Below are 25,372 nucleotides of genomic sequence, written 5' to 3'. Positions count from 1 at the left end.
GGTTGTCTGATCCAATGGATGCTCTCCAACAGTATTCTTTTTCTGGCTTCCACCGCAGGGGCTGCCAAGGCTAATTGCTTTCTCAGCCTGTCCTGCAGGGAGGGAGACCCAAGTGATACAATTCTGGTCAATGAGATGTAAGCAGAAATCTGCTGGGGCAGTGCTGGGGGTTCCCAGGCAAGGTTTTGGGTGTGACCATGGCGGTCACTTGCTAGGGCTCACCCAAGGCACGTGGCCAGGGAAACATGCAGTGTCGACGCATGCACCCCTTTCATCAGAAAAGCAAACTTTCTGTGTTTCACCATTATTTATTTTTCATGAAACACAAATTATTTAAATGTGTCCTCATTTTCTTACCACTCTGGAGTGTATTTCTTTGGCATACAGCGGGAATAAAAACTCCGATTCCCCCTCCAGGAAAAGTCCATCTTCTATAACATACAGGTGACCCATCCCTCTCTGTTAAAAAGAGATTTGTTATTGCTTTCTTCTTCACTTCTTTTAGTATCAACTTAAATTATGTATGCATTTTCATAGATTTCCTATCGGCACTTTACTGTATTTCTCTTAAATACTTTATTTAAAACTTGAGTTGTTTTTATTCAGTATTCAGTATTTTATTATGTCTTGTGTAAATACAAAGGAGTATTTAGGAAATGCATACAAGATTTAAATAATCACTTTATAACAAACACGCAAGAGCCCATCACGTCACAAAAAAAAATCTTACCATTACTATTTAAAATTTTTAAAAAATTAAGATGCAATAAAATGGACTCTTGAGGCTTACAGTTCTATGAGTTTTAACATATATAGATTCGGGTAGCCACCAACACAATCAGAATACAGAACTGCAATGAAAACCAGCACCCTATAGTTTGCAGTGAAATTATTTTAAAAAGCTAAAAAAGAAAAGTAAATGTTATATGATTTTTTGCTACTGAAAATCCTGATCCAGACAGGAAACCAACATTAACTGCATGAAAGGAAGCTTCTGTTGATACAATGTGGATGGAGTGACAGCACAAACAAAACAAGAACATGTTTATCAGGAAAAAAAATACTTACTGGGGAAAACCACATCACTTTAAGAATCCAAATTGTAAGAGCAAAATTCACAAGGAGGATGATGAGCAAAAGAAGAACAAATAAGTAGAGGCAACGCTTTCTCCAGCCATAAATGCCGATTTTGTAGACAGACTGGTTCTCTGGACGCTCTATGTGGGTGCCTTCTGTGGTCGTGGTGTATTGTTCACGCACCATCTGCCACCGGGTGGGGGGCAAGGGAGGGAGGGGTAAAGAGAGGGGGTAGGGGGTAGGAGGGGGGTAGAGGGAGAGAGGGAGAGACACATGGCCAGAAAGAGAATTTGTTTGTCAATACTGATTGACCACTAGTCCAACAAAATACTTTTTACCCCAATAACAAATTTCCAGAATTAGTGATGTTTAAAATGAGCATTGGCTATTACTTTGAAACATGTCACTGTATTTCAACCACAGTGATAATCTGTCATGCAACATATTTAGATATGACAAATTCATTTGAAATCCAGTGATTATATTTTCAGATTTTAATCAATAAAATCAATATATATACAGCTTTCAAAATTCTGCAAGATTAAACTTGGAATTGAAGCATCAACCTACAACAATCAAGTTATCACATTCTTAAAAGATTCAGTGGGAGGAAAATCAAGCTGGTACCTAAGAGCCTTCTGAAAAAAAAATCCAATTACTCAATTTTATGCCAAATGATTAAATTACATCTTCCTTCAGCTACTAAATTATTCAGAATTAAAAAGGTTCTTTTCAAGATACCTATCACACCAACTTTGGCCTATAATAAAGCTCCCAAGTACTGACCTACTTCAAGAAAGATCAAAATGTGTACGTGTACAAATGTTTACAAACATTCACTGTTTTATGTAAATCAGGTTAAGAGTTTTAGTAACAATTTCAACTCTATGAAGAGATTTTTAAAAGTTGCTCAATTTTCCCCTTTACACAAAGAAAAAAAGAACATGGTTTTAACTGTTTAAATTAAGGTTAGAAATTATGATGACTTTTCTGATTGTAAATGTAGCAAAATGATGAATCATATAAAATATTCTCTTCTGAGATTTTTTTATGCATTTATTTTTAGGAATGATTTGGAGGTGTCCTCATTTAAAATGTTATGGTCAAAATAATTCTATACATTTCGTTCCAACCAAACAACAGGCATTTCCCGTGTTCTGTCTGATTGTATAAAATGGTGCTGTTCATCACTCAGTATTTTCAAACACTCAGGACTGACAATCTGCATTATTCAAAACCTAAGTGGTTAACAATTTCACGAGGGCATTCTTCACTCACTCACCTTTGACCCCTCCAGTCTTTTTTTGGATTAGAAAGTCCATCACCACCCACACAGCCCCACATCAGCTCTGCCTTCAACCTGTATCCCAAATCTGTCTACTTCTCTCCATTGCCACGGCTACCGCCCTGGTGCCAGCCACCGCAAACTGTCATCTGCACCATTGCAAGCCTGCTTCCCCTCCTTCCCCTCTGGAAACCCCTCTCTACCCACAAGCAGACGTGTGAAATGTAAGTCAGCGCCTGTCACTCTACAGTTTCACACCTTCCCGTGATTTTTCCCCACTGAGAACATCCAACCTCCTCCATCACCCCCCAGACCCTCCGTGAGAGCCTCTGCTCACCTCTTCACCTGCAGTTGTTGGTCTTTTGCTCACAGCGCCCCATCCACTCTTTAACAGCCCAGGTGAGCCCTCAGGTCAGGACTCACTCCTGGGCATCCCTTCCACCTGAAACCCTGTGCCAGCTCCCTCCTCAGCTTCAGACCCGTTCACATGACACCTCCTCAAAGAAGTCTTCCCCAGACACCCACTCACTCCCAACACAGCACTCTGTTATATTTATTCCAAAGCACTTGTCATCTAAATAATGGTGGCAAAACCACACTTTCTGTAAAAGATAGGCTAAGAGTCTGCGATTGGATTGGGAAGGGTGGCCAGAGAATCTGAATTTAAAGCAAGTGCATTATTTTACAGTATTGCTACAGATCGATAAAAACAGCAGTTTTCTAAGTGTGTGTGTATACACACGCACGTGCGCGCACGCACACGTATGGTTTCCACTTGCTACCTATTTCTATTCCTATCTAGAGCTTCCTACTGCTGGTGTAAAGCTATCACAAACCTAGCTTAACCCATCATGATTTTATTATTTTATAGTTTTGGAGGTCAGAAGTATGAAAATGGGTCTTCTGGGGCTAGAAATCAAAGTGTGAACAGGGCTGCTTGAGCGGCAGGCACCTGGGCCTGAGTTTCGGCAACGAAGCCACGTTTTACGATTGCCCCCCTTAACTCTGTTGGTTAAGCTGCCATTTACCAGTGTTAGATGTGTTGCACTGAACAAGGATCTTACTCTAGACAGGCATGAGGCAGAACACGCAACTCCAGTGTTTTTCCCTAAAAAGTTGATGTTGTTATTTTAATAAATTATTAGCTTATATTCTAACGGTGACTCATGGCGGCTTCCATTTTTATTTGACATTGTATATTCAATTGTTTCTGGAAGAGACTTTCAGAGGCTATCAGGTTCAGCTAGCTTCCTTCAGATATGTGTTAAAATTAGCATTGGAAAGGACACCAGTTCTTTATCACTTCGAGGTCAGATAACTGTAAAGTATCAGTATTCATGCGGGCAAGAAACTGCTCTGGAACAACGCATTATGCTTTATGACCTACTTATAGACCCTTTACAAAAAATTAATAAGATAATATTTTATGTTAGAACTTAAAAATCTATATTCCAAGGTAAATAATTTTGAGTTTTACTACATCTTGAGCAAAAATTATTTTCATAGGCTCCTTTATTTAAAAAACAATTTATGGGGACTTCCCTGATGGCTCAGTGGTTAAGAATACACCTGCCAATGCAGGGCACATGGGTTCGAGCCCTGGTCCGGGAAGATCCCACATGCTGCGGAGCAACTAAGCCCATGCGCCACAACTACTGAGCCTACGCTCTAGAGCCCGCGGGCCACAAGTAGTGAAGCCCATGTGCCCTAGAGCCCGTGCTCCGCAACAAGAGAAGCCACCGCCATGAGAAGCCCGCGCACCGCAATGAAGAGTAGCCCCCGCTCACCGCAACTAGAGAAAGCCCGCATGCAGCAACAAAGACCCAACACAGACAAAAATAAATAATTAACTAAAAAATATCCCACCCCTTTCCCTGTTAACCGTCTTTAAAGTATGTTGATGGTATACTTAATTTTGATTAGCTTTAAATGCTTCTCTCTAAATATAGTTATCAATATTTTAATGCATAAGGCTCCAGACACGAAACATTACAGTATGTTTTGCAAAAATAGAAGTTTTCATATGCTCTTGAATTCACGGTTACCTATTTATTATTTAAAATAAAACCATCTTAAAGATAGAAATTCTGCCTTCTACATTCTTTGATTCTTGTCATAGTACATAGTATAGTAACTGAATACAGCGTCCACTACATAAATGTTTTTAAAAGACATTGTTAATTTTAACTAACATTTACTGAATGCCTGGTCGGATAGGCTGTTGCCAGGAGTTTGAGACACGGAAATAATAAATACATGGATGATGCTCAAAAGGAACTAATATAAAAGGATTTTTTTAAAAGGTGGGTTTGAAAAAGAACTAAACAGACTCCTCCGAAATGAGAAGTTCAGTTAATATTTTAAATTCCAAAGAATGTGTTGTATAGCTTAAAGTTATGACATATAAAGACAATTTCCCTATATTTAACAGATTACATAGAGCTGAGAAGAGAATCAGTACATATAGGAAGACAGATCTTAGAAAACACGACGGAGTGATAAAAGGTATGGGAAACGTGAGGGTAAGTTTAAAGGACATGTCTGAGGAACAAGACGGTCTAAACATGTCTTATTGAAGCTCCAGCAGGAGTAACCAAAGAAAACATAGGAAAGACAATGATTAGAGGTAAATGCCAAGAATTTTCTATAATTGAAGATATGTGAGATTGGAAACAGATACTGACTCCTGAGCAGAATAAGTTAATTCAAGTCTATTAAATAAAATCACTTTGAGTCTGGACAACACCAAAGCAAAGAAGCTTCACGACAGGTATGGGCCCCAGATTTCAACTCTGTAAATGGAGAGTCGTGCCATGCAGCTGGTGAAATCGCCCCAGGGGAGACGTGATCAGGCTGTGGGCTGACCGTCCCATCCAGCCTCCTGGCCAGCACCTCCTGCTCGGCCACCGAAGCGAGCGGCCCTGAGCCCCTGGGCTTGCACAGTGATTCCAGGAAGGAGGTGAAGAGGACGGAGGAGTGACTCCAAGAACCCCCCGTGAGGAATCACCCACTCTGGTGATTGCTGGTGGCAGAGCCTGCTCTGCACGACCCTGACACTGGTACTCAGCCACATCCACACCCCCACCTCCCACCCTTTCCCCAAACAGGACGAAAACCAGGCATTGTTTCCTGGGGCAGGAGCAAAGGACAGGAGCCACCTGACATTTATGCTGTATCTGAACTCCCATAATTATAGGGCATGTGACAATGGGGCACTGCTGTAATACTATGGATATAAAAATAAGCAAATTCATCAGGAGGCTATAAAATGCTAGACGTGATGCCTCTCTCAAATGTCCTGATACACCTATACCTGTTTCTATACCTCTTCATCTGTATATACGTGAGAAAAATGGAAGAAGAACATTAAGAAAAAACCGAGAAAGGTATTACCATAGTGGAAGACTTTAACATATTTCTATAGAAACCCTGGACAACACAATTAAAATGTGTTTAAATGGATGTGTGTAGAGCTCCATCCCTGAAATTGGGAAATGCTTACTTTTTTCAACCATGGGTGTAAGCTTTGCAAAATTTGATAAACATTTACAAGGAAGAATGAAGAAATGCCAAAGGATAAGTTTCATACAAATTCTTTGCTCTCGTCATAATTCAGTAAAATTAGAAATGCAATGGATAAAACAAAAATCAATCTCTGAAGTGTTAGGAGGACTGGGGTTATGCTCACTTCCACACATATGTCTGACAGAGGCTGTTTTCCTGCCATAAGCTCACTGGCTAATTTTAGCAAAGAGAACTACAGGCAGGGATGGAGGGGGTCCCATGGTTGCTGCTTCTCTGGTCACCCCCCTTCTTCAAGGGAGAGGCACCTGAGTGTTAGGGATGGAATTCTATAGCACTGAGTGAGGTCCTGCCAGGCCACACGGCATGCTGACTGGGGCATTACCAAACCTCTTATAGCATCCATCATGTCCCTTTGAAAACTTCAGGAAAATTATTTTTCAGTTTCAAAAATTGCCTTTCATAGTCACCTGGCTCTATATTCAAGTAGCATCATTTCTATGACATAACCAGTACCATCATGTTACATCATCCATCAGAATGACAAGGCCACTCACACGCAAAGTCAATCATAACCATGTGACGACATACCATGACCTGCAGGAGTTACATGCACATAACAGGCCAATATGCACTGAACAAATGAATGTGTGAAGAGTGGGGCTTAACCTTGCTGGATGTAAAGCACAGTTTTATGCTATGGTAATGAAAAAATGAGACAGTGACAAAAGGACAGACAAATAGACAAAGAAAAGAACACAGAGAGTCGAGAACAAGCCCATACACAGAAGTGATAAGTAAACGAAAGTGAGAAATGAGAGACATCCAGTATTTATGGGTCGCTCTTCATATACTTTTTTTTTAACTGAAGTGTAGTTGATTTACAAGTATAGTTGAATTTATATATATTTACTATGTATATTCTTTTCAGATTCTTTTCCATTGTAGTTTATTACAAGATATTGAATATATAGTTTGTGCTACACAGTAGGTCTTTGTTGCTTATCTATTTGATATATAGTATAATGTATATTTTAATCCCAAACTCCTAATTTATCTCCCACCGCCCACCTTTTCCCTTTGGTAACCATAAGTTATTTTCTCTGTCTGTTCTATAAATAAGTTCATCTGTATCATATTTTAGATTCCACATACAAGTGATATCGTATGGTATTTGTCTTTCTCTTTCTGACTTACCTCACTTAGTGTGATAATCTCTAGGTTCATCCATGTTGCCGAAAATGGCATTATTTCATTCTTTTTTATGGCTGAGTAATATTTCACTGCATATGTAGACCACATCTTTATTCATTCATCTGTTGATGGACATTTAGGTTGCTTCCATGTCTCTTATACATGCTTATTAAGTTAAAGCTGACTAGGTCAGGCTGGCACTGAGAATCATTGGACGAGTTTACCTCCATTTTCCTTTAAACTTCCAAGAAATAGCTAATCCCCACATTAAATAGCTAATTGTCAAGGTACTTCCTGCCTCACTGTTTGCATCACAACTCACAGCATTCCCAACTGGTGCCAACGTTTAGGAAAACAAAGAGCGGTGGGGAGGAGCTCACCCTGGTAGATGTGACAAAAGTACATCAACAAGGAACATTCAACAGCAGATAACAAATGGGGAAAATATTTGCCTTAAAGATAAGACAAGGTTATCACCCTTAAAAATATAAATAACCCAATAAAACTTGAACAAAACAATGCACATACATTAAAGAAACACAGATGATTAATACACACAGCAAAAGGTTCAGCTTCACCATGAAATGCAAATAAACACAAGTTCCATAAGCAGTTTTCAAAGATTAAGGGAGATTTAAAAACTGGTAGTAGCCATTATTGGCAAAGTGTCGGAAAAATGGCTATGGAACTCCTCTGCTGTTGAAAGTGAAACTTAACATCATCCCTCTAGAAGGATGATGTACCAAGAACCTCAAACAAACAATAATTTCAATTCTAGAAACTTATTCCAAAGAAACAATTAGGAATGAAAATGAAGATCCATGTTTAAGGACATTTATTTTACGTTATGTGTGATGGTGAATGACTGGAAAGTAAATAAATGATAATTTATTAGAGTAATTAGTTCAGAATTAACTGCTTGAAAAGCATATAATATCCTAGAGAAATGCTAATGATAGAGTGTTGAATGAAAAAGACTATTGAAAAACTTATGAAAGAATATATGTACCCATAGAAAATAGACGATAAAGAAATTTAAAAATGGTTAACAAAAATTTCCCCCATATTCCACCATTTTCACTTAAAATTTCATTTCCCAGATGTTTTTCTGTATTTTTTCAGATTAAATATATATATATATATATACCTTTGGATATATATATTCCTCTGATAATAGTAAAGTTAATAGTAAATTCACCATACTTGTCCCAACTTTATGACGACATTTAGGATGACCAAATAATTTCAAAAATAATTCTGCTTCATCTTTTGGTCAAATTGCTCAGCATGGTCACTAAATATAGCAAAGTACACAAATTGTAGTTATCCATTTCATCCAAAGTTACAATCAGTACAATTCTCACAATCATGAATGCCCCTGCTATAAACACACACATGCGTGCATACACACACACACACACACACACACACAGATTAAAGGTCATCAAACCATCCTCTCTTCTTTACAATAGAATTGACTTTTAAAATAAAATGGCAAACTGCCACTTTAAAAAGTTCCTTACAAAATACACCAAATCAACAGAAGAAATGCCCTTTAAGTAGCTAACAGTCCTGAACAGGGAAGAAACCTTTATTTAAATGAAAAAGTAACAAAAGGAAAAAAAACCACTCATACCCACTGTCACACAAATGTTAGCTCATAAAACCGTGGTTTTAAAAGGCATGTTTGCTTAGTTCAGATAGAGGCTTATTTTAAAGCAGTGTTAAGTTTATAAAGATGGGCAATTCAAATATATTTTCTTAGTGTTTTATTCTTGGTTTTATTAAAGAAACTCAGAAATCTGAAGCTTTTACCATGTCCTTATATAGTATTTGACTAAAGGGTAATATCAAGGTCCAGAAGTTGAAGCTGGTGGAAATAAGGCCAAAATAAGGATGTTTTGTTCACTGTTTTGTTCACCACAATATAAGCAGCACCTACAGTCGTGCCTGGAACTGAGTAGGGGCTCAATTATGCGTATTTGTTAGACAGGCAGGCAGAATGAATATTCTCATTCTCAGTATATTCTCATTTACGATGTATTTGTGGAAGAGGTCCCCATGTCTAGGTCCAATGTTACGATTGAAAACCGAAATCATTCCATCTTTACCACACTTCATATATGTCTCATACCAACTTTAACAGAAACTCCATAAACTGCTAGGAAAATAATCGGAACCCATAGAACAAAAGGGGAAAATAATAGATTTATACATTGTTATTTTCCTGGCCCTCTTATTGTCATAATGATGTGATTGATGCATATGTCATAGTTTATAGGCTGACAGTTCCTGCATTTCACATCTCAGTGACCATCATACTACTTCATTTTCTACTAGGAATGTTCATCCACAAGCACTCTGTATTTCAACAGTGTATTTTAAGGTTCAAGATCACATAAAGTTCTCCCTTGATAGATGAGTTGGATTTGGGAGGAAGATTAGCATCAGAAAACCACTGTTTCTACCTTTGCTTTTCAACCATACTATCTTAGGTATTCCCCTTTCGCGATCATATAAACCAGACTGAGTTCCAAAGTCATGCCTTCTTAGCTCTGTGATACGGTGATCAATTCTGTCCACCGATCAACAATCAGTTGGTCAACTGATCAACTCAAGTGGCCTATCAGGCTTCTTGACAGTGTGCCTTTTCAGAGATGCTTCACATGTAAAACTCACTGAGAATGTTTAAAATACAGTTAAAATAGTCACAAAGGTGAGGCTGGGTTTTAGGTACGGTCTTCATGGCAATGGCTTCTTCCTGCTGGTTCTCCCTTGGGGTCTGTTTTCCAGACCTCAGCTGAGGCCATCTGTCAATGTTTTACAGCTCTTCTCTCCTCCCTCCACGCCCCTTATCCAGTCTCCATGGCAACCAGAGTGACCTTCCCCAAGACTAATTCTACCCCAGTGGCTTCAGGACAAAGCACAGATGCCTTGGGCACACGCAGCCCTTGGGAGGCCCATCTCCTTCACCAGCATGCACAGCACACCAGCCGGACCAAAGTCAAGTGGACTCGGGCACTGTGAGGGGGTTGGGGAGAAGTCTCAAGACCGACCCTTGCAGATCCACAGATCGCTAAACACTCCTGCATCTATTTTCCCATAAAATTACCCAAGGCATAATAACATGTGAAATAGGAGATGAGCTTGGAGTCTGGAATGGCAAGGAAAGTGGGTGAGGAATTCTACAAAGCTCATGAGAACCCCAGAGAAAGATCTGGCCCTGAAGTGGGTCCAGAGAAGAACAACACTGGATGCTTTTGAGGCTGGGAGGAGAAGGAGGTGGGTAAGACAGAAAGAAGCGGGAGGCAGGTCCTGAGGGTTCCCCACCGGGAAACCACATTCATGGTGGGTGAGCAGGGCTGGGCTCGCTTGAGAGGAAGCCACGGGGAAGACCCTACCCAGGTCCAACCATATGTGCAAAATTAAACCAAATGGGCACCCATTCATAATTTACAATTATTCTTTGGGTTTCATCTTCAATATAATAGCAATCTAGTTTAGTGACTAGAGTGTATATTTTTTTAAAGGACATTATGGAACAATTTTATTTGCAGCATTTTAGCTGCAAGCTTAGCCAGCATGTTTGGGAAAATTGGATTTGTTAGTCTTTGGAATTTGATATTTAAATATATTGAAATACTACTTTTCTGTTGGCTTTGAGAGAAACCTCAGATAAATTCTAGAACCTCTAAGACTAACACCAACTGGAACCATGAGGTGGTAAGTGGCTCTTTGGATCCAAAATGTTTCCAAGAAAATAAGCAAAAAATAAACACAGTACGTTTTGTAGTTCATTTTGTACCTAGTGAGTTACTCCATCCTGCTGACAAATCTTCCAGCCAGTTGAGCTATTTTTTTCCCCATTATCTTTCTTGACGACTTTCTTTACAAACTTGTCTTCTAAGGGCCCTAATTAACTTAGGATCCACCAGAAACAACAGACACTTTAAACAAGCCGAAGCATAGCGCAGTTTACCTTGATTCTACTTCTTTTTACTTTTTCGTACATATTTTGAGCAACACGTTATTTATTCCAGACTTAGGGAGAGATACATTCTTCCCTTTTTCATCCAAGAAGGGCTGGGCAGCCAAACTTGGTATTTTGCTCTTGTTTTGCTTATTCTCAATGTATCAAACTACCTGGACTTCTGTTCTCATGAATTTTACCCTGTTTTTAAATGTCTGTAACAAAAGTATGGACAAAATGTAAATCAAACGTAATTCTGCCACTAAAGTTTAAGAGTAGAATTAGCAGTAGGTGATCTTAAAGATTATCCTTTGTCTAGATTAATTACAGTATAACGATTGAATGCCTGATAATACAGAAATGCTATCATGGTATTCTATTGATACAAATTAAAACTATTAGAAGGACATAATCATGCTAAAAACAGGTAGCATATTTGTAGTCGTAGTGACTTGAAAGAAACTTGAAATGAGACGTTAACTAGTTTGTTGATACTTAATACATAATCATTTTGAGCTAAATTTATTCAACGTTTAAAATTCATTTTCTATTATGATACCTATGAAGGAAAAAAATAATCAAGAAGCCTCATACCTATTTGGTTTTTAAATTGAACATTATGATTATATAAGATCCAAGTAAAAACCGATTACTTACCTTAGATGTTGTAAAAAGCACACTGTGAATTAACTGCACCGTTCCAGATCCTTCTGAGACGGAGCGTTTCAGGCTGTCCCACGACTCGCTGAGTGAGAGGGGACAGTTCAAGTTCACCAACCAGCCTGGAAGCAAAGGTTCCCCGGCCTGGCCTTGTCTCAAGTTTCATCCCCGGTTGTTAGCAACAGGCGCATCTAATTTTACTTAGTGACACAAACAGCTCATATACCACACTTAAAATTGTTTGGGCACCAATTCCAGAACACAGCACGAAGTGTGCCAAGAGGAAAAAAATTCCTACGAAACCACCGGTTAAACCCTGAATCAGGACAGTCTCACGAAATTGTAACTTTCTAAAATGAACTTTACCTTAAATGAACAGCAAAAACTTCTGGGGCAAGTTTCCAGTAGAATCAATGTTGACAAAAATCTCATAAAAAATCACTTCAAATTCACAGGCAACACTGAGAACTTGTAACTTTATTGGTATTAAATGTATACTGTTCTCCTCCAAGTAAACTGCATATTCTCATGTAATAGTCACTCTTTAAAAATCACTTTCCTTAGGCTTCTTTTTAAGTGAAAAAACTTTAACATTTGAGAAAACCTTAAATAATGATCATCATAATAAACAGAAGGTAAACTCTACATGTTAAAATTATCACAGTTATTTTCTAAGTAAACTAAATTTATATTTTGTTTAACAAATTATGTGAATGTAACAAGGTGATGTTGTCTTACCTTTATTTAAAAAGAACAATAAGAAGATCATTCAATTTTTATAAGGTGTAAAGAACACAGAGCAAATATCAAAATTTCAAATAACCTTAATCTTTTATTTGGCATTATTTTTAGAGTCTGAATTAAAACTGACTAAATTATATATTTAAATTCACATTTTAGCACTAAACCTTAATTATGAGAAGCAATGTAATGATAATCCATATAGTTAATTTTTATTTTCTTCTCAGGAGACCTTTTCTCTTATTCTATTCATTTACGCTGTAACTTCTTTTGAAATTTGATGCTTCTTAACACCAACAGCTGCAGGTCTTAAATGAAAAGCTGATACAGCTTCAACTAATCGTACATTTATTTATAAGACATTTAAAAATCTTCCATGAATTCTTCGCACATTACTATTTTTCTTATCATGGCAATTCGTTTAGACATAAAACCATGGCACAACTACCAATTCTCAACAAAAATATCTACTATATTTAACAGTGATGTTATGAGATGTACTTTTGTATTACTGTGTCTGAAAAGTCAAAATTTGAAACTCCTAACTCAATATGCTGGTTGAAATGTCACACTGAAAGGTTACTTACTGAGGGACCTTTCAACCATCAGTTAACTGGTTTATAGCAATGAACTTTTCAGCACTGGGGGCTGCTTTGTAAGGCCATTAGTCAAGTTGTATGTTGGATCTCCATTCACATTCACAGATTCATTTAACACTATTGACTTCCACTTTTGGTCCTGCTGGAGGATGACTTCGAGGAAAAAAAAATCTTTTGATTTTTTAGCATAGTTGAGATTATTGAAACGAGATCTTCAAAGTTTCCACTGTAGGTCTAGTTCGGGTTTGTAACTCACATACACGTCTCATCTGTTTTCAACAGAATCATAACATCTTAAAGCTATAAGGGGCCTTAAAGAAAACTAGTCTAACCCTCCACTAGATGTAAAATAGTTTGTTCAAGGTCAGAGCTGCTAAGGGCGTGGAGAGAAGTGACTTTCAGATGAAATAATTCAGGGTTTGGAAAGAACCGAGAAGTCTGGTGTAGTTGCCTTGAAGAGTTGGCAGGAAAGTTACTAGTGAGACCTATTAGGCCATGTTCCGGGCTCAGCTGAAGTTGATGAATACACAGTAGCCCCATTTTAAACAGTGCCTGTGGCTTTATATGCTAACTGCAGCTGTGCACACCTATATGGCAGCATCTCCCCAGACCAGGCCACACTTTTCTCATCCGCCCAGACCCGCTCTTCCGTCCACCCTCCACAAAAACCAGGGGCGACAGATCTGGGAACCTCCCTCACTAACCAGCCTGCCAGTCCCTAAGTTCCCCAGTGCCTGCTGCCTTGCCTCCCTCTCCACCCATCAGCGGCCCCCTGACTGCGGCACCTGGTCTGTGTGTAGCCGACCTGCTTCCCTGCTTCTAGGCACCGCTGTGCTCACCTTATCCCCTGAGGCTGCCAGAGAGACGCTGAGGACAGGTGATTCTGTCCTTGTCACCACCCTGCTTCAAGCCCTTCAGCAAGCCATCAGGATATGGTACCAGGTTCTGGACAGGCACACGCACCTTTACGGTGGAGCCCTGCCCATCTCACCTGTTCCCTTCCTTTGGGCTCCATAAGAAACCACAGGAGTCACAGTGCTGTCGGCTGCCTGGCTGTACCTCGGATTAGAGTCACCTCTCATCTTTTACCTTTTCAGAGCCAGCCTTGTATATGGATTTTTAAATGTATTATAATTGTTTGTATTTACATTGCCATCATTGGTTTATAGACCTGTTCTCTCTACCGGACCATGAACTGCCCGCTAAGCACCTGCCTAGAGTCAACCCTCAATTAGTTGAACTTTGTAGTTACACCAGACTCTGTTTTTTATGATATCAATTCTATAGTGCACAGTAACATTAAAAAAAAAATAGAGCTAACATATACAATCAGGATGACATTACAAGAATTATCCAGAAGAGGTCAGTATAACAGCAATAAGGGATGGCTTTCGGGGCAAATGAAATGTGAAATCAAATTAAATTCTTTGTAAGTAATCAACTTTAAACCTTTAAAAAATACCATGTGAATTATTTGCACTTTCAATTGAAGCTATATGTCTTCAAAATAGGTGGCCACAGACTTTTCAAGTAAGCAAAATGAAGTGATCAAATGATTCCATACACAACTGAAAACTCAGTTTTCATCTGGAAAGTAATTAATGTAATTACCTGGATGATTCTCACCCAGCCTCTCTGATTATTTTTAAATAGGGATGATCCTAGTGTATGCATTTTAACAAAGATAATTCATATTCCCTTCAGAGTAGCCATATCAATAAAAAATGAAACTGATTACTAGACTACTGAATGTAGGTATTTTATGTTTTTCATGGTACTCTGGGGGAATTTAGAAGTCAATATTTAGTATAAAGGGCTAATTCAGTGTTTTCAGGGAAGACAGAGGAGATAAAACCATCGGGATGCTGGAGAAGTAAGAGATAAGAAAAGGAAAGACTAAAAGGAATAGAAAACTTTTAGATTTCAGAAGAGAAAATGGAGCATGACCTGAAATTTCAAAAGTTACTGATGGTAATGCCTGAAGTGAGTCATAATCATTAAAAAAGTATTATTCCATGAACATATAACTTTGCATAATTATAGGGAACAGATCCTGCAGCTCCCGTAAGTACAGAGTTTTGGGGCAGAGAATGGAAGTGTGGCGTGTGCCCATCAGAATGACAGGAAACCCACTGAGTAATTACCAAGGCAGAACCGGCACACACTGGAGAGGAAATCCATCAGAAGGGCTTGTGATAAACCCCGACGTCTCCCGCTTCTCCCTGCCATCTCCACATCCACTGGTCTGAGATCACTACTTACATCTTCCTCCCCATACTTACCCCTGACCTTCAAATAACTTTCTATTGCTATAGCTCGATTTACTAACTCCAGACTCACCCTGTGGGTTGAGTTCATATACGTTATCACCCAGTAGCCTTCTTCTCCTTTTCTCATTGTTGTTTTACCCGTGCTCACGTCTGAAATTCCAGTCTATGTAAGCATTTGTTTCTTGGTCCATAATGACAGAGCATCTCTCCACCCTTCTGCTCTCCAACCGAGGACGTCAGCATTTCCCCTGCCTACTTTTACATGATCAAACGGATCACATTCACATTCCATTCCAAAATGATCATCACCTGTATCTCCTACAATTTGACCAGATGGATTCAAAATGTAAAAATGCAAAAAAACAGTGTTCACATTTTTTACTCTTCTGGAAGAGTTTGAGAAGAAATTGCATTAATTCTTTAAACGTTTGGTAGAATTTACCTGTGAAGCCAGATCTGGTCTCTGGCTTTTCTTTGTTGGGAGATGTTTATTTTGATTCAATCTCCCTACTTGTTACTGGGCTCTTCAGATTTTCTATTTCTTACTAATTTTGTCCTGGTAGGCTGTATTTTTCCTGGGAATATATCCACTTCTTCCAGGTTATCCAATTTGTTGGAATGTAATTGTTCATAGTAGTCTCTTATGATTTTTGTATTTCTGTTCTATTGTTTGCAATGACTTCCTTTTAACTTCTGATTTTGTTTATGTGAGTCCTCTCTTTTTCTCTTAGTCTAACTAAAGGTTTGTACATTTTAATTACTTTTCAAAAAACCAGCTCCTAGTTTCATTGATCTTTTCTGTGGTCTTTTTAGTTTCTATTTCATTTATTTCTGCTCTGACATTTGTTATTTCCTTCCTTCTGCTGACTTCGATCTCCTTTTCTAGTTCCTTGAGGTATAAAATGAAGTTATTTATTTGAGATCTTTCTTTTTTCTTAATGTAGGCACTTTTGCTCTCCACTTTCTTCTTAGCATGGCTTTTGCAGCACCCCAAAGGTTTTATGTTGTGTTGTCATTTTCATTTGCCTCAAGGTATTTTTTCATTTCCCTTTTGATTTCTTCTTTGACCCATTGGTTGTTCAGGAGTGTTTTGTTTAACTTCTACATACTTGTGAATTTTCCAGCTTTCCTCCTGTATTGATTCATGGAGAATATTTTTTTACCTGCCCTATAATCCTCTGTGCTGTCTGTTCATCTCTTTCACACCGCTTCCCTGCATCTGGCAACCTCTGCTCTTTTTTCATTGTCTCCATAGATTTGACTCTTCCAGAAAGTCTTATTATTTTAATCATACAGTATGTAGCTCTTTCAGATTTCTTCTTTCACTTAGTAATATGCATTTAAGTTCTTCCATGTCTGTTTGTGGCTTGATAGCTCACTTCTTTTTAGCACTGAATAACATTCCATCGTCTGGATGTACCAGTTTGTTTATCCATTCGTTTACAGAAAGACATCTTGGTTGTCAACAAATTCTGACAATTATGAATAAGGCTGCTATAAACACCTGGGTGCAGACTTTTGTGTAGACACAGGTTTTCAACTCCTTTGGGCAAATACCAAGGAACACAATTGCTGGATCATATGCTAAGAGTGTGTTTAATTTTGTAGAAACTGCCAGAGTGTCGTCCAAAGTGGCCGCACCATTCTGCACTCCCACCAGCAGTGAATGGGAGTTCCTCTTGCATCACATCCCCGCCAGCACACTGCTCAGGTTTTACGGGACACTCTTGCTACTCTAACTTACACACAGAAATAACCCTCATGTGTGAAACCAGAGGCATGTGAGCACCACCACACTGAAGTCATCTGCCTTTGGAACAAATAGGCTACCTGCGGGATTCTCTGGGTTCTGCTGTCTTCTCCTGTCCTAATCCTAGTGAAGCACACCTGCAGGCCTTGCATTTACTTTCTAAATCTAATAAAAGTAGTTTATTTAGTTTACTTGCAGGAAAATATTCTTAATGAAAGTATATACAGATACCTTCCCTTTCATCACCCTGGGCATCTATTTTATTTGAAAAAAAAATCTACAAATAACCAAAATCTGTAAGTTGGAAAATATCTCCCAACTGTTTAAGGTGTAGCAAATAAGGGATAACATCACTTTTCAATATGTAGCTAATATTTTTAAATTAAGCAACATAGAAAAATCTGGAATCCTTTCCAGTATGAAACTAAGAACGTTTAGTCTAATGAAATTATAAAATCTTACACATGCCAAAAAGGCAAACTTTATAAAATATTTTTTAGGGTTTTCTTTCTTTTCTTATTTCCAATTCTTATTTCCTGCTTATTTTCTTAAAGAACAATTACTCATCTGGCTCACCTCATTTGATTATTGTATGAAGTAATAAAAATATAAAATCAAAACTATGCACATGATCATGGTTTACTGATAGGTACAATGCAATCTCCCCTTTAAAGTGTGGGTCACCCATATAGTTTTCTATGCTGTGCATTGTTGCAACAGTTTTGCAGAGTGATGGAACTCAGGGATGATTCTTAATGTAATGCAACATGTATAGTATATTCTCAGTGATGCAGCTACTACAGTATTATTTTTCAAAAAAAGAGAAACGCTTATTTGTACTAATTTTTTACAACCTGGGCATAGTTTACAAACATTAATTTACTCAGTTTGAATTTTTAGCTCCAGAGAGGAAAGCAACATTTTTTTTTTTTGCAGGGGGGCACAGGGGTTGTGTATTATCTCATTCTCTGAAGCAAGAGGTGAGAAGAGAAAGCAAAGTCAAGATAAAAGGGACTAATTCCTTCTTTGCCAAATCTTTCGAGGATGACTAAGTAGTATTTTGTATGAGGTGATTTCTCAAAAAAGAATGTCTACATATATTCCAGTCTATGTTGAAAAATATTTCACAACTAAACATATTTCTTAATAATTGACTGTTTTCATTAGTATGGGTCAGGGTTTGGTAAACAATGGCCTGTGTGTCAAATAAGGCCTGCCACCTGTCCTTGTAGGTAGAGCGAGACCAGGTCACAACCATGCTTATTTTTTTAGGGATCCCCATGGCGGCCAACGCTGCAGAGCTGAGTAGTTAGTTGTGACAGGGGCCTTATGCCCACAAAGCCTAAAGTATTTATTACATGCCTCCTTACAGAAAAAGTTTTCTACCTCCTGATACAACCCAATGGAAATAAACTGTATTGTGGGTCATGTTTTACTTTGGTTTTACTATTTTAAAAATAAATTTACTGTGTCTAATTAGCATTGTCAATTCAAGAAGTGAATCTGATAATTATATTACATTCTTACATCCCCTCCACCTTCAAAAAACTAAAATCAACTGTACTCAGCCGTAAAAAAGAATGAAATAATGCCATCTGCAGCAAAAGGGATGGACCTAGAGACAATCATACTAAGTGAAGCAAGTCAGAAAGAGAACGACAAATAACGTATGGTATCACTTATATATGGAACCTAAAAATATGATACAAATAAACTTATTTACAAAACAGAAATAGACCCACAGATATAGAAAACAAACTTATGGGGCCTCCCTGGTGGCGCAGTGGTTGAGAGTCCGCCTGCCGATGCAGGGGATACGGGTTCGTGCCCCGGTCTGGGAGGATCCCATATGCCGCGGAGCGGCTGGGCCCGTGAGCCATGGCCGCTGGGCCTGCGCGTCCGGAGCCTGTGCTCCGCAACGGGAGAGGCCACAACAGTGAGAGGCCCGCATACAGCAAAAAGAAAAAAAAAAAAAAAAGAAAACAAACTTATGGTTACCAAAGGGGAAAGGTTGGGGGGAGGGATAAATTAGGAGTTTGGGATTAACAGATACACACGACTATACATAAAATAGGTAACCAACAGGGACCTACGGTACAGCACAGGTAACTCTACTCAATGTCTTATAATAAATGATAATGAAAAAGACGCTGAAAAAGAATATATATATATATATATATATATAAAATGTATAAATGAATCATTTTGCTGTATACCTGAAACTAACACAACATTGTAAATTAACTATACTTCAATTAAAAAATGATTTAATTAAGTAATCAAAAAGTATATACAGTCAAACTTATAGGAAAGAGTGGAAAATTCTCAAGGGCTAGAAATTCGGACGGAAGTCACAGCCAGAGACAGTGGGAGGTGAAGCTTCACAGGCGCGGAGGCAGCAGGTGATGAGCCCCACTCTTGGGCCCAGAGGCCCAGCCTGAATCTTTGTGCCCAACAGGGATAGCTGGCCTCTGGGCAGAGCGAGGCCAGAGCTCCTGCCATGGAAGGAAATACAAGGACAGGCCCCTCCCTCCTCAAGGCTGTGGACGAAAAGACAGCAAAGTCAGAGCCTGTACCAACCACGAGCCTGCACCGTGTGTGGGTGTGAGTCTGACCAAATTTACAACAAATATGTGCTCTAAATCCCCCCATGAAATGTAGAGGAAAACTGGTCTAGGACCCATCAAGAAAGGACAGGAAAGGAAAAAAGGAAGACAGGCAAAAATGGGGGAGTAAAACCTGATCCTGTGTGAAGGATGACAGAACTGTCCCAGGCAGACTAGGATAAATGTTAATAAAATTAAAATCTTTCGTAAAAAGGAAGTACAGTTGGCTAGACCACCCTCTACTATACTCAACTCACCTCGATACTTGCTAATAGAACACTGTGTTAGTAAGATATTATTCCATCGATCTCCTGTATTTATCTGACTCACTAAAAAGTCAAAGAAATACACTTAATGAGAGGAGGAAGACCTAAAGGAGGTGTCTACAGAGTTTCCAAAGACAAATTCTGTGAGGTTTTAAGGGCGTGAAGGTTAGTGGTGCTTATTTTTTATACGACGTCACTTTAACCTTAAACGTTCGTCTTCTTTTCCCTTGATTCAAGGAATTACTAGCCCTAGTCATATGGACTGGCTGTTTGAGCTGTTTTGCATCCATAAGAAGAGTGAAATGCAGGGCTCGTGGGAAGGTTTTCCTGGGCACTGTGCTGCAGTGGGAACCATGGGTTTGGAGGCAGATCTCTGTTATTACCCGGCTCTGCCCAGCAGCCACCTGGGCCAACGACAGCCTCTGTGGCCCAGTTTCCGTCTGTGTAAAGGGGGGCCCTAATCACAGGGTGCTTGTGAAGATGGGATGAAATGGAATTCCTAAAGTGCCTGGGTTAAAGCAGGAGCTCAATTGATGGCATGGACACAGCCCTTTTGTTGTTAAGGCAAATGCCAGAAGACAGAGGTAAAGGAGCAAGCTATTAGGGGTACATCTGAGAAGGAGAGTCTCTGGAGAATAATTTATTGGATATTTCCCTCAATTCGTTCTGAATTAAGAGATTTTAAACAAATAGACTGAGTCATGAATCTTAAAGGAGAAGGATACAGAGGAGGAAACCGTGTCTACCAAGAGGAGCCATTGGTCAGGAACCGGAGTTACAACACAACCCACAGAATTGCACCTAAATAGCTCCACGATTCATATAGGCATTCTTTGTAAGAATACAACTTGTATACAGCCCTAGCTTTTTCATATCTGTTTGCTCCTTAGGTCTTTGTCTTCAATGCAATATGATTTTAGTTGAGTTTTTCAAATTTAAAAATTCTTCCTTTTCTCATTCAGAGACCTTATTTTTGAAAAAAAGTGTTTAGCAACAAACATTAGACAAAAATAATAAGCACATTTTTATAAATTAATACCTGGTTCATGTTACTTTTCCAATTAAGTTTTCATTGTTTTATTATTAAGGTAATTATTAATGCAGTTATGTTCTGATATGATGGAATGACTTAGGGTTTTGTATGTGCAGCAACGAAGCCTACTGACATGCTAAAAATCTAATTTAAGTGATCTTGGTCGGAGTCCAAGACTGGGCTTAGAGAGCTGTTAACCTCTTGAAATTGAATCCAAAGTTGGTGTCCATGTCCAGGCATTTTTCTGAATAGCACACCTATAACTATCACCAGACTTTCAAAGGGGTCCACGACCTTAAAATACTTAGGAAGCATCTCTTTACTATCTCCTTGTCCTGTGGCCTCCTATTCCAGTACAAATATCTCCCTCACATCTAACAAAATGATATGCTAAAAAGACAAGGTGCTATATGTAGTTATTTTGTTTCCTAATTTGGAAGGTGTCATGTTCAGAAATTTATATGCAAATATACTTCGAAGGAGGGCTGTCTATACAGAGAACACTGTATTTGTATCACTGAGAGCACATAACCAGTTGTGTTTACTTCGTATAAATTTAACTAAGAAGACAATGAAATGGGCATTTTTAAAAAAAATCACAAAGCACCATTTCCTAAGTCTAGAAAATTAAATGTTTGGGTTGTTATACTACAATGATCATTCCCACATAAATCACTTTCTAACAATACAGTTCTGGAGAAAGAAATACAATTACCTTTTTTTTGCTTAACTGTAACTATGTCTGTAGATACTTGCAGATGTTATCCACATTAAGACAGGAGCTCTTGCAGGGCACAATCTTAAGTAGTAAAGACTAAACGAGGGTCTGATAAATTAAAAAAAAAAATCATCATCATCAGGACTTCCCTGGTGGCACAGTGGTTAAGAATCTGCCTGTCAATGCAGGGGACACGGGTTCGATCCCTGGTCCAGGAAGATCCCGCATGCCGTGGAGCAACTAAGCCCGTGCACCACAACTACTGAGCCTGCGCTCTAGAGCCCTCGAGCCACAACTACAGAGCCTGAATGCTGCAACTACTGAAGCCCACGTGCCTAAAGCCCATGTTCTGCAACAAGAGAAGCCACTGCAACGAAGACCCAACGCAGCCAAAAATAAATAAATAAAATTAAAAACAAAACAAAACTCTAAGTAATCTACAGGTTTATTTAAAAAAAATCAGAACCAAGAAAATGAAATGGTGCCGATTAAAATGTAATAGTACATATATATTTTTTAATATAATATATTTAAAATATGATCTAGCCACAGGAATAAAATGCCTCTTTAAAAATGAAATGAGGGCTTCCCAGGTGGCGCAGTGGTTGAGAGTCCGCCTGCCGATGCAGGGGACACGGGTTCGTGCCCCGGTCTGGGAAGATCCCACATGCCGTGGAGCGGCTGGGCCCGTGAGCCATGGCTGCTGAGCCTGCGCGTCCGGAGCCTGTGCTCCGCAACGGGAGAGGCCACAACAGTGAGAGGCCCGCGTACTGAAAAAAAAAAAAAAAAAAAAAAAAAAAAAAAAAGAAATGAGTATTATCCTCATTATCTCTGAGAGAGGTGTTTTCATAGTTTAAAAAAGCAAACAAATTATTGGTTAAATGTGAGTTTGTTTATTCCTTTTATAGTCTGCTATGTAGTTCTAACGAATTTAATTTGTTCAATGGATTATTCATCACTTTGAATAATTCAGCATTTTTAAATAAATAATAATAAAAAATTATTCATCATTTTTTTCTGAGATTAAAGAAACATTATTCATAGATTACAATTGTTATGCAGGGCACCTTCTTATGCTTCTAAGCCTGAAGTGTAAGTGTACTATCCGTGTTAATGATTTATCTGCAATATCTACTAAATATTGTGTTTAATGTCTGATTCAGCTCTAACAAACACTGAAAATGGAAAAACCATAGGATTCAGAGAAAGTAAAATAATTGAAAACATGATTGTTCTACAACCTCAAAAGTTCACTGCAGGATGTTTTACACACGTGGACTGGAGGCCACTTTGCAATCATTTTGTTTGGAAGCACATTTTCTCCAGAGGAAGTTTTAATACCAGACACACTGAACCTTCCAGTAAAATAGTCCATCACCAAGAACCAAGAGATCAGCTTAAGTAAATATTTGAAAAATACTGTAAAATCTGTTTTTCATAGTTTTTAAATAACCTGCTCATATTCAAGAAAGAAAAGCACAAGAAGAGCCACAGAAAAAGGCTTACTTAAAAGAATACAATTCCCTTGCTTTACACAGATTTACCCGCTTTAAGGGACACTCAGCAGCACTAGTAAAACAATACCACGCATCTACACAGAGTGCCATCTCTATGACATCTACTCCTACGACAGCAGGAATCACTGGACGAGCAGCTGTTTCCCAGAAAAACCGTACGTGACTGTCCCAGCCAACTATCCAGCGATGGCTCCTATCAACTTTCTAATTAATCCCGATTTAACCAAGTGATAACACGCAGATATGTACCTACCAACCATGGGTACTCGGTGGGTAGTGGCTGAGGCTGGAGGGACCACCCCAGGGAAGCGGGTGTGAGACCCGTGACTTCAGGGCTCTCTGTCTCCACCCCCCGCCCGCCCCGCCCCGGGAAGCCCAGGTCAGCCCCCAAGTGTGCTCGCGCCTAACTCCGGGGGCGGACCGGTCAGTAACCCAGGGCGACGCGATGAGCAAAACCAGTGCACGGAACACGAGTCACTCCCCCGAAGTTAAGTCCAGTCCGAGGGCGGCCGGCCGGCAAAACTCTTGGGGCAAAGACAGGCGGACGGTCCCAACTACACTGCGTGGCTTCCCCCGGACCCGCGGGCCGCAGCGGCGGAAGAAGCAGGTGCGGGGCCGGGCTGTGGGGCCCCTGACCACGCGCGGGCCAGCTCAGGGGCTGGAAACCGGGCAGGTGACGGCGAAGCGGTGGCCCGCGGCTGCGCTCCTTACCTGCGCTGCTTCCCGCGGGCCGGGGACGCGGGCCGGCGCCTCAGGTCCTGTCGTCCCAGGCGGAAGGGCCTCCGTCTTCTCCCCGGACAGCGCGGGCCGCGGCTCCGTCCTGCGTCCTCGGCGGGCGCCGCGGCGACTGCGCTCCCCGGCTGGGGGGCCCACATCCCGGCGGGGGCGCCCACATCCCCGCGCGGGCTCGGGGCACCCGGGACCCGGGGCCGGGCGGTCGGCGGCAGCAGACCTCGGCGGGGCGCGCGGGGCCCCTGAGGCGTCCCGCCCGCCCGCGCGCGCGTGCGTGCGTGCGTCGACGTGCCAACCCCGAGTCACGTCCCCGCGGGTCGTTGGCCCCCGGCCCGTCTCTTCAGCCGCCGCGGGGGCGCCTTCCAGCCGTTCCTGGTGCAGCGGCGTCGCGTCACGCAGTGCGGGTCGGAGCTACGGTGTTCCCGCCTCGGCCCTCGGCCCACGAGGTACCAGAACCGGCGCCGCCCCTTTCGCGCGCGCCAGGGCGGCCCTGTTGGGGACCCGGCCCTTCGCGGGCTCCGGTGTGTCCCTCGGCCTGTCCCCCGCGAGCCTCTGCGGCTCCGGACACCGAGCAGGGCCGGGGCCTGGCCGCTGGGCGGCCCCCGCGGGGTTTGCAGAAACTCTGGTCTCGGCACCAAGGGGACTGCGCGCCCACCCGCTGCTTTGAAGAGCAGCTGTACTACGATTTGTTTTCTTTTTTAAGGCCTGGAGCGGTTCGCTCAAATGATGATAAGGCACAGGGTTTTCCTGGTAGTGCTTCTGTGTCTGTCATTTGTTTACTTGTTGACACCTCCGCACGGGAGAGTGACTTGGTTCCAGCAGTTTTGTGTCTGGGGAATGGCCGGGGTGTCTGCAGATGTTTTGTGTAACGTACTGAGGAGGTAGATTATCAAACACATTCCTGAAAGGGTCCTACTGGTGTATTCTGTGAATTTTTAAATGGAGATAACGCTATTTTATCTGGAAGCAAATAGAAACACAAAGGCGCTGGGGTATTTAAAAATGTTTTTCACGTAACCAAGTGGATAATTGCAAAGCAGAAATGTTTACAACTCTTACATTACATTTTATTTTAAAGCAGACTTTTCACAGGTGGAAATCAAAAGCCATTTCCCCAGAAAAGTCCAATGAAAATTTTCATTAATTATTCTCCACCACATAGGTGATAGTGACAACCATTTTAAAAAAAATTTACTCTCACAGGGATAAGTAAGATTGCTGTAGATTCAGATGTACTATTAAGGATGGATTAATAATTCTACATATTTCACAGGCAGCATAATGAAAAGAATTGGGAACTGTTGCTCTAAAAATGTCCATACTATCCAGTAAAGGTTGCTGTTTTTATATTTGTGTCAAATAGTGTAAAAGTTATTAATGTATTCTACTTGCCAAAACTGACACGATCCCAGACCAGCATCATGTCTCTCGT

The 25,372-nt window shown here is 40.3% G+C and overlaps 1 protein-coding gene and 1 long non-coding RNA gene across 10 annotated transcripts in view; one reads left to right on the top strand and one right to left on the bottom strand.

Moving 5' to 3' along the window:
- Positions 1-24,169, bottom strand: part of SGCG (sarcoglycan gamma) — a 47,272-nt gene extending 23,103 nt beyond the window's left edge. Inside the window, exons 1-4 of one of the 3 annotated variants that reach the window (XM_082601948.1) lie at positions 23,920-24,169; positions 11,706-11,793; positions 1,069-1,263; positions 358-459 (exon numbers count right to left, since the gene is read on the bottom strand). In XM_082601948.1, coding sequence (XP_082458074.1) covers positions 358-459; positions 1,069-1,263; positions 11,706-11,793; positions 23,920-24,083 — 549 coding nt within the window. In that variant the 5' untranslated portion in view covers positions 24,084-24,169. The remainder of the gene's footprint in view (positions 1-357; positions 460-1,068; positions 1,264-11,705; positions 11,794-23,919) is intronic. The other 2 variants (XM_082601949.1, XM_082601950.1) reach the window with 2 other exon arrangements.
- The window catches only part of LOC309792371, a 109,369-nt gene continuing 107,574 nt past the window's right edge, over positions 23,578-25,372 (top strand). For 3 of the 7 annotated variants that reach the window (XR_014291691.1, XR_014291692.1, XR_014291693.1), the window contains exon 1: positions 23,588-23,815. This is a non-coding gene — a long non-coding RNA (uncharacterized lncRNA). Of the gene's footprint in view, positions 23,816-25,372 lie in introns of all 7 variants that reach the window. The other 4 variants (XR_014291687.1, XR_014291688.1, XR_014291689.1 and 1 more) reach the window with 4 other exon arrangements.

This window comes from Mesoplodon mirus (assembly GCF_964341445.2).
Source record: "Mesoplodon mirus genome assembly, chromosome: 17".
Classification (NCBI taxonomy): domain Eukaryota; kingdom Metazoa; phylum Chordata; class Mammalia; order Artiodactyla; family Ziphiidae; genus Mesoplodon; species Mesoplodon mirus.
Note: the sequence above shows the minus strand (reverse complement) of the source record. Positions and strands in the feature narration are given on the sequence as shown.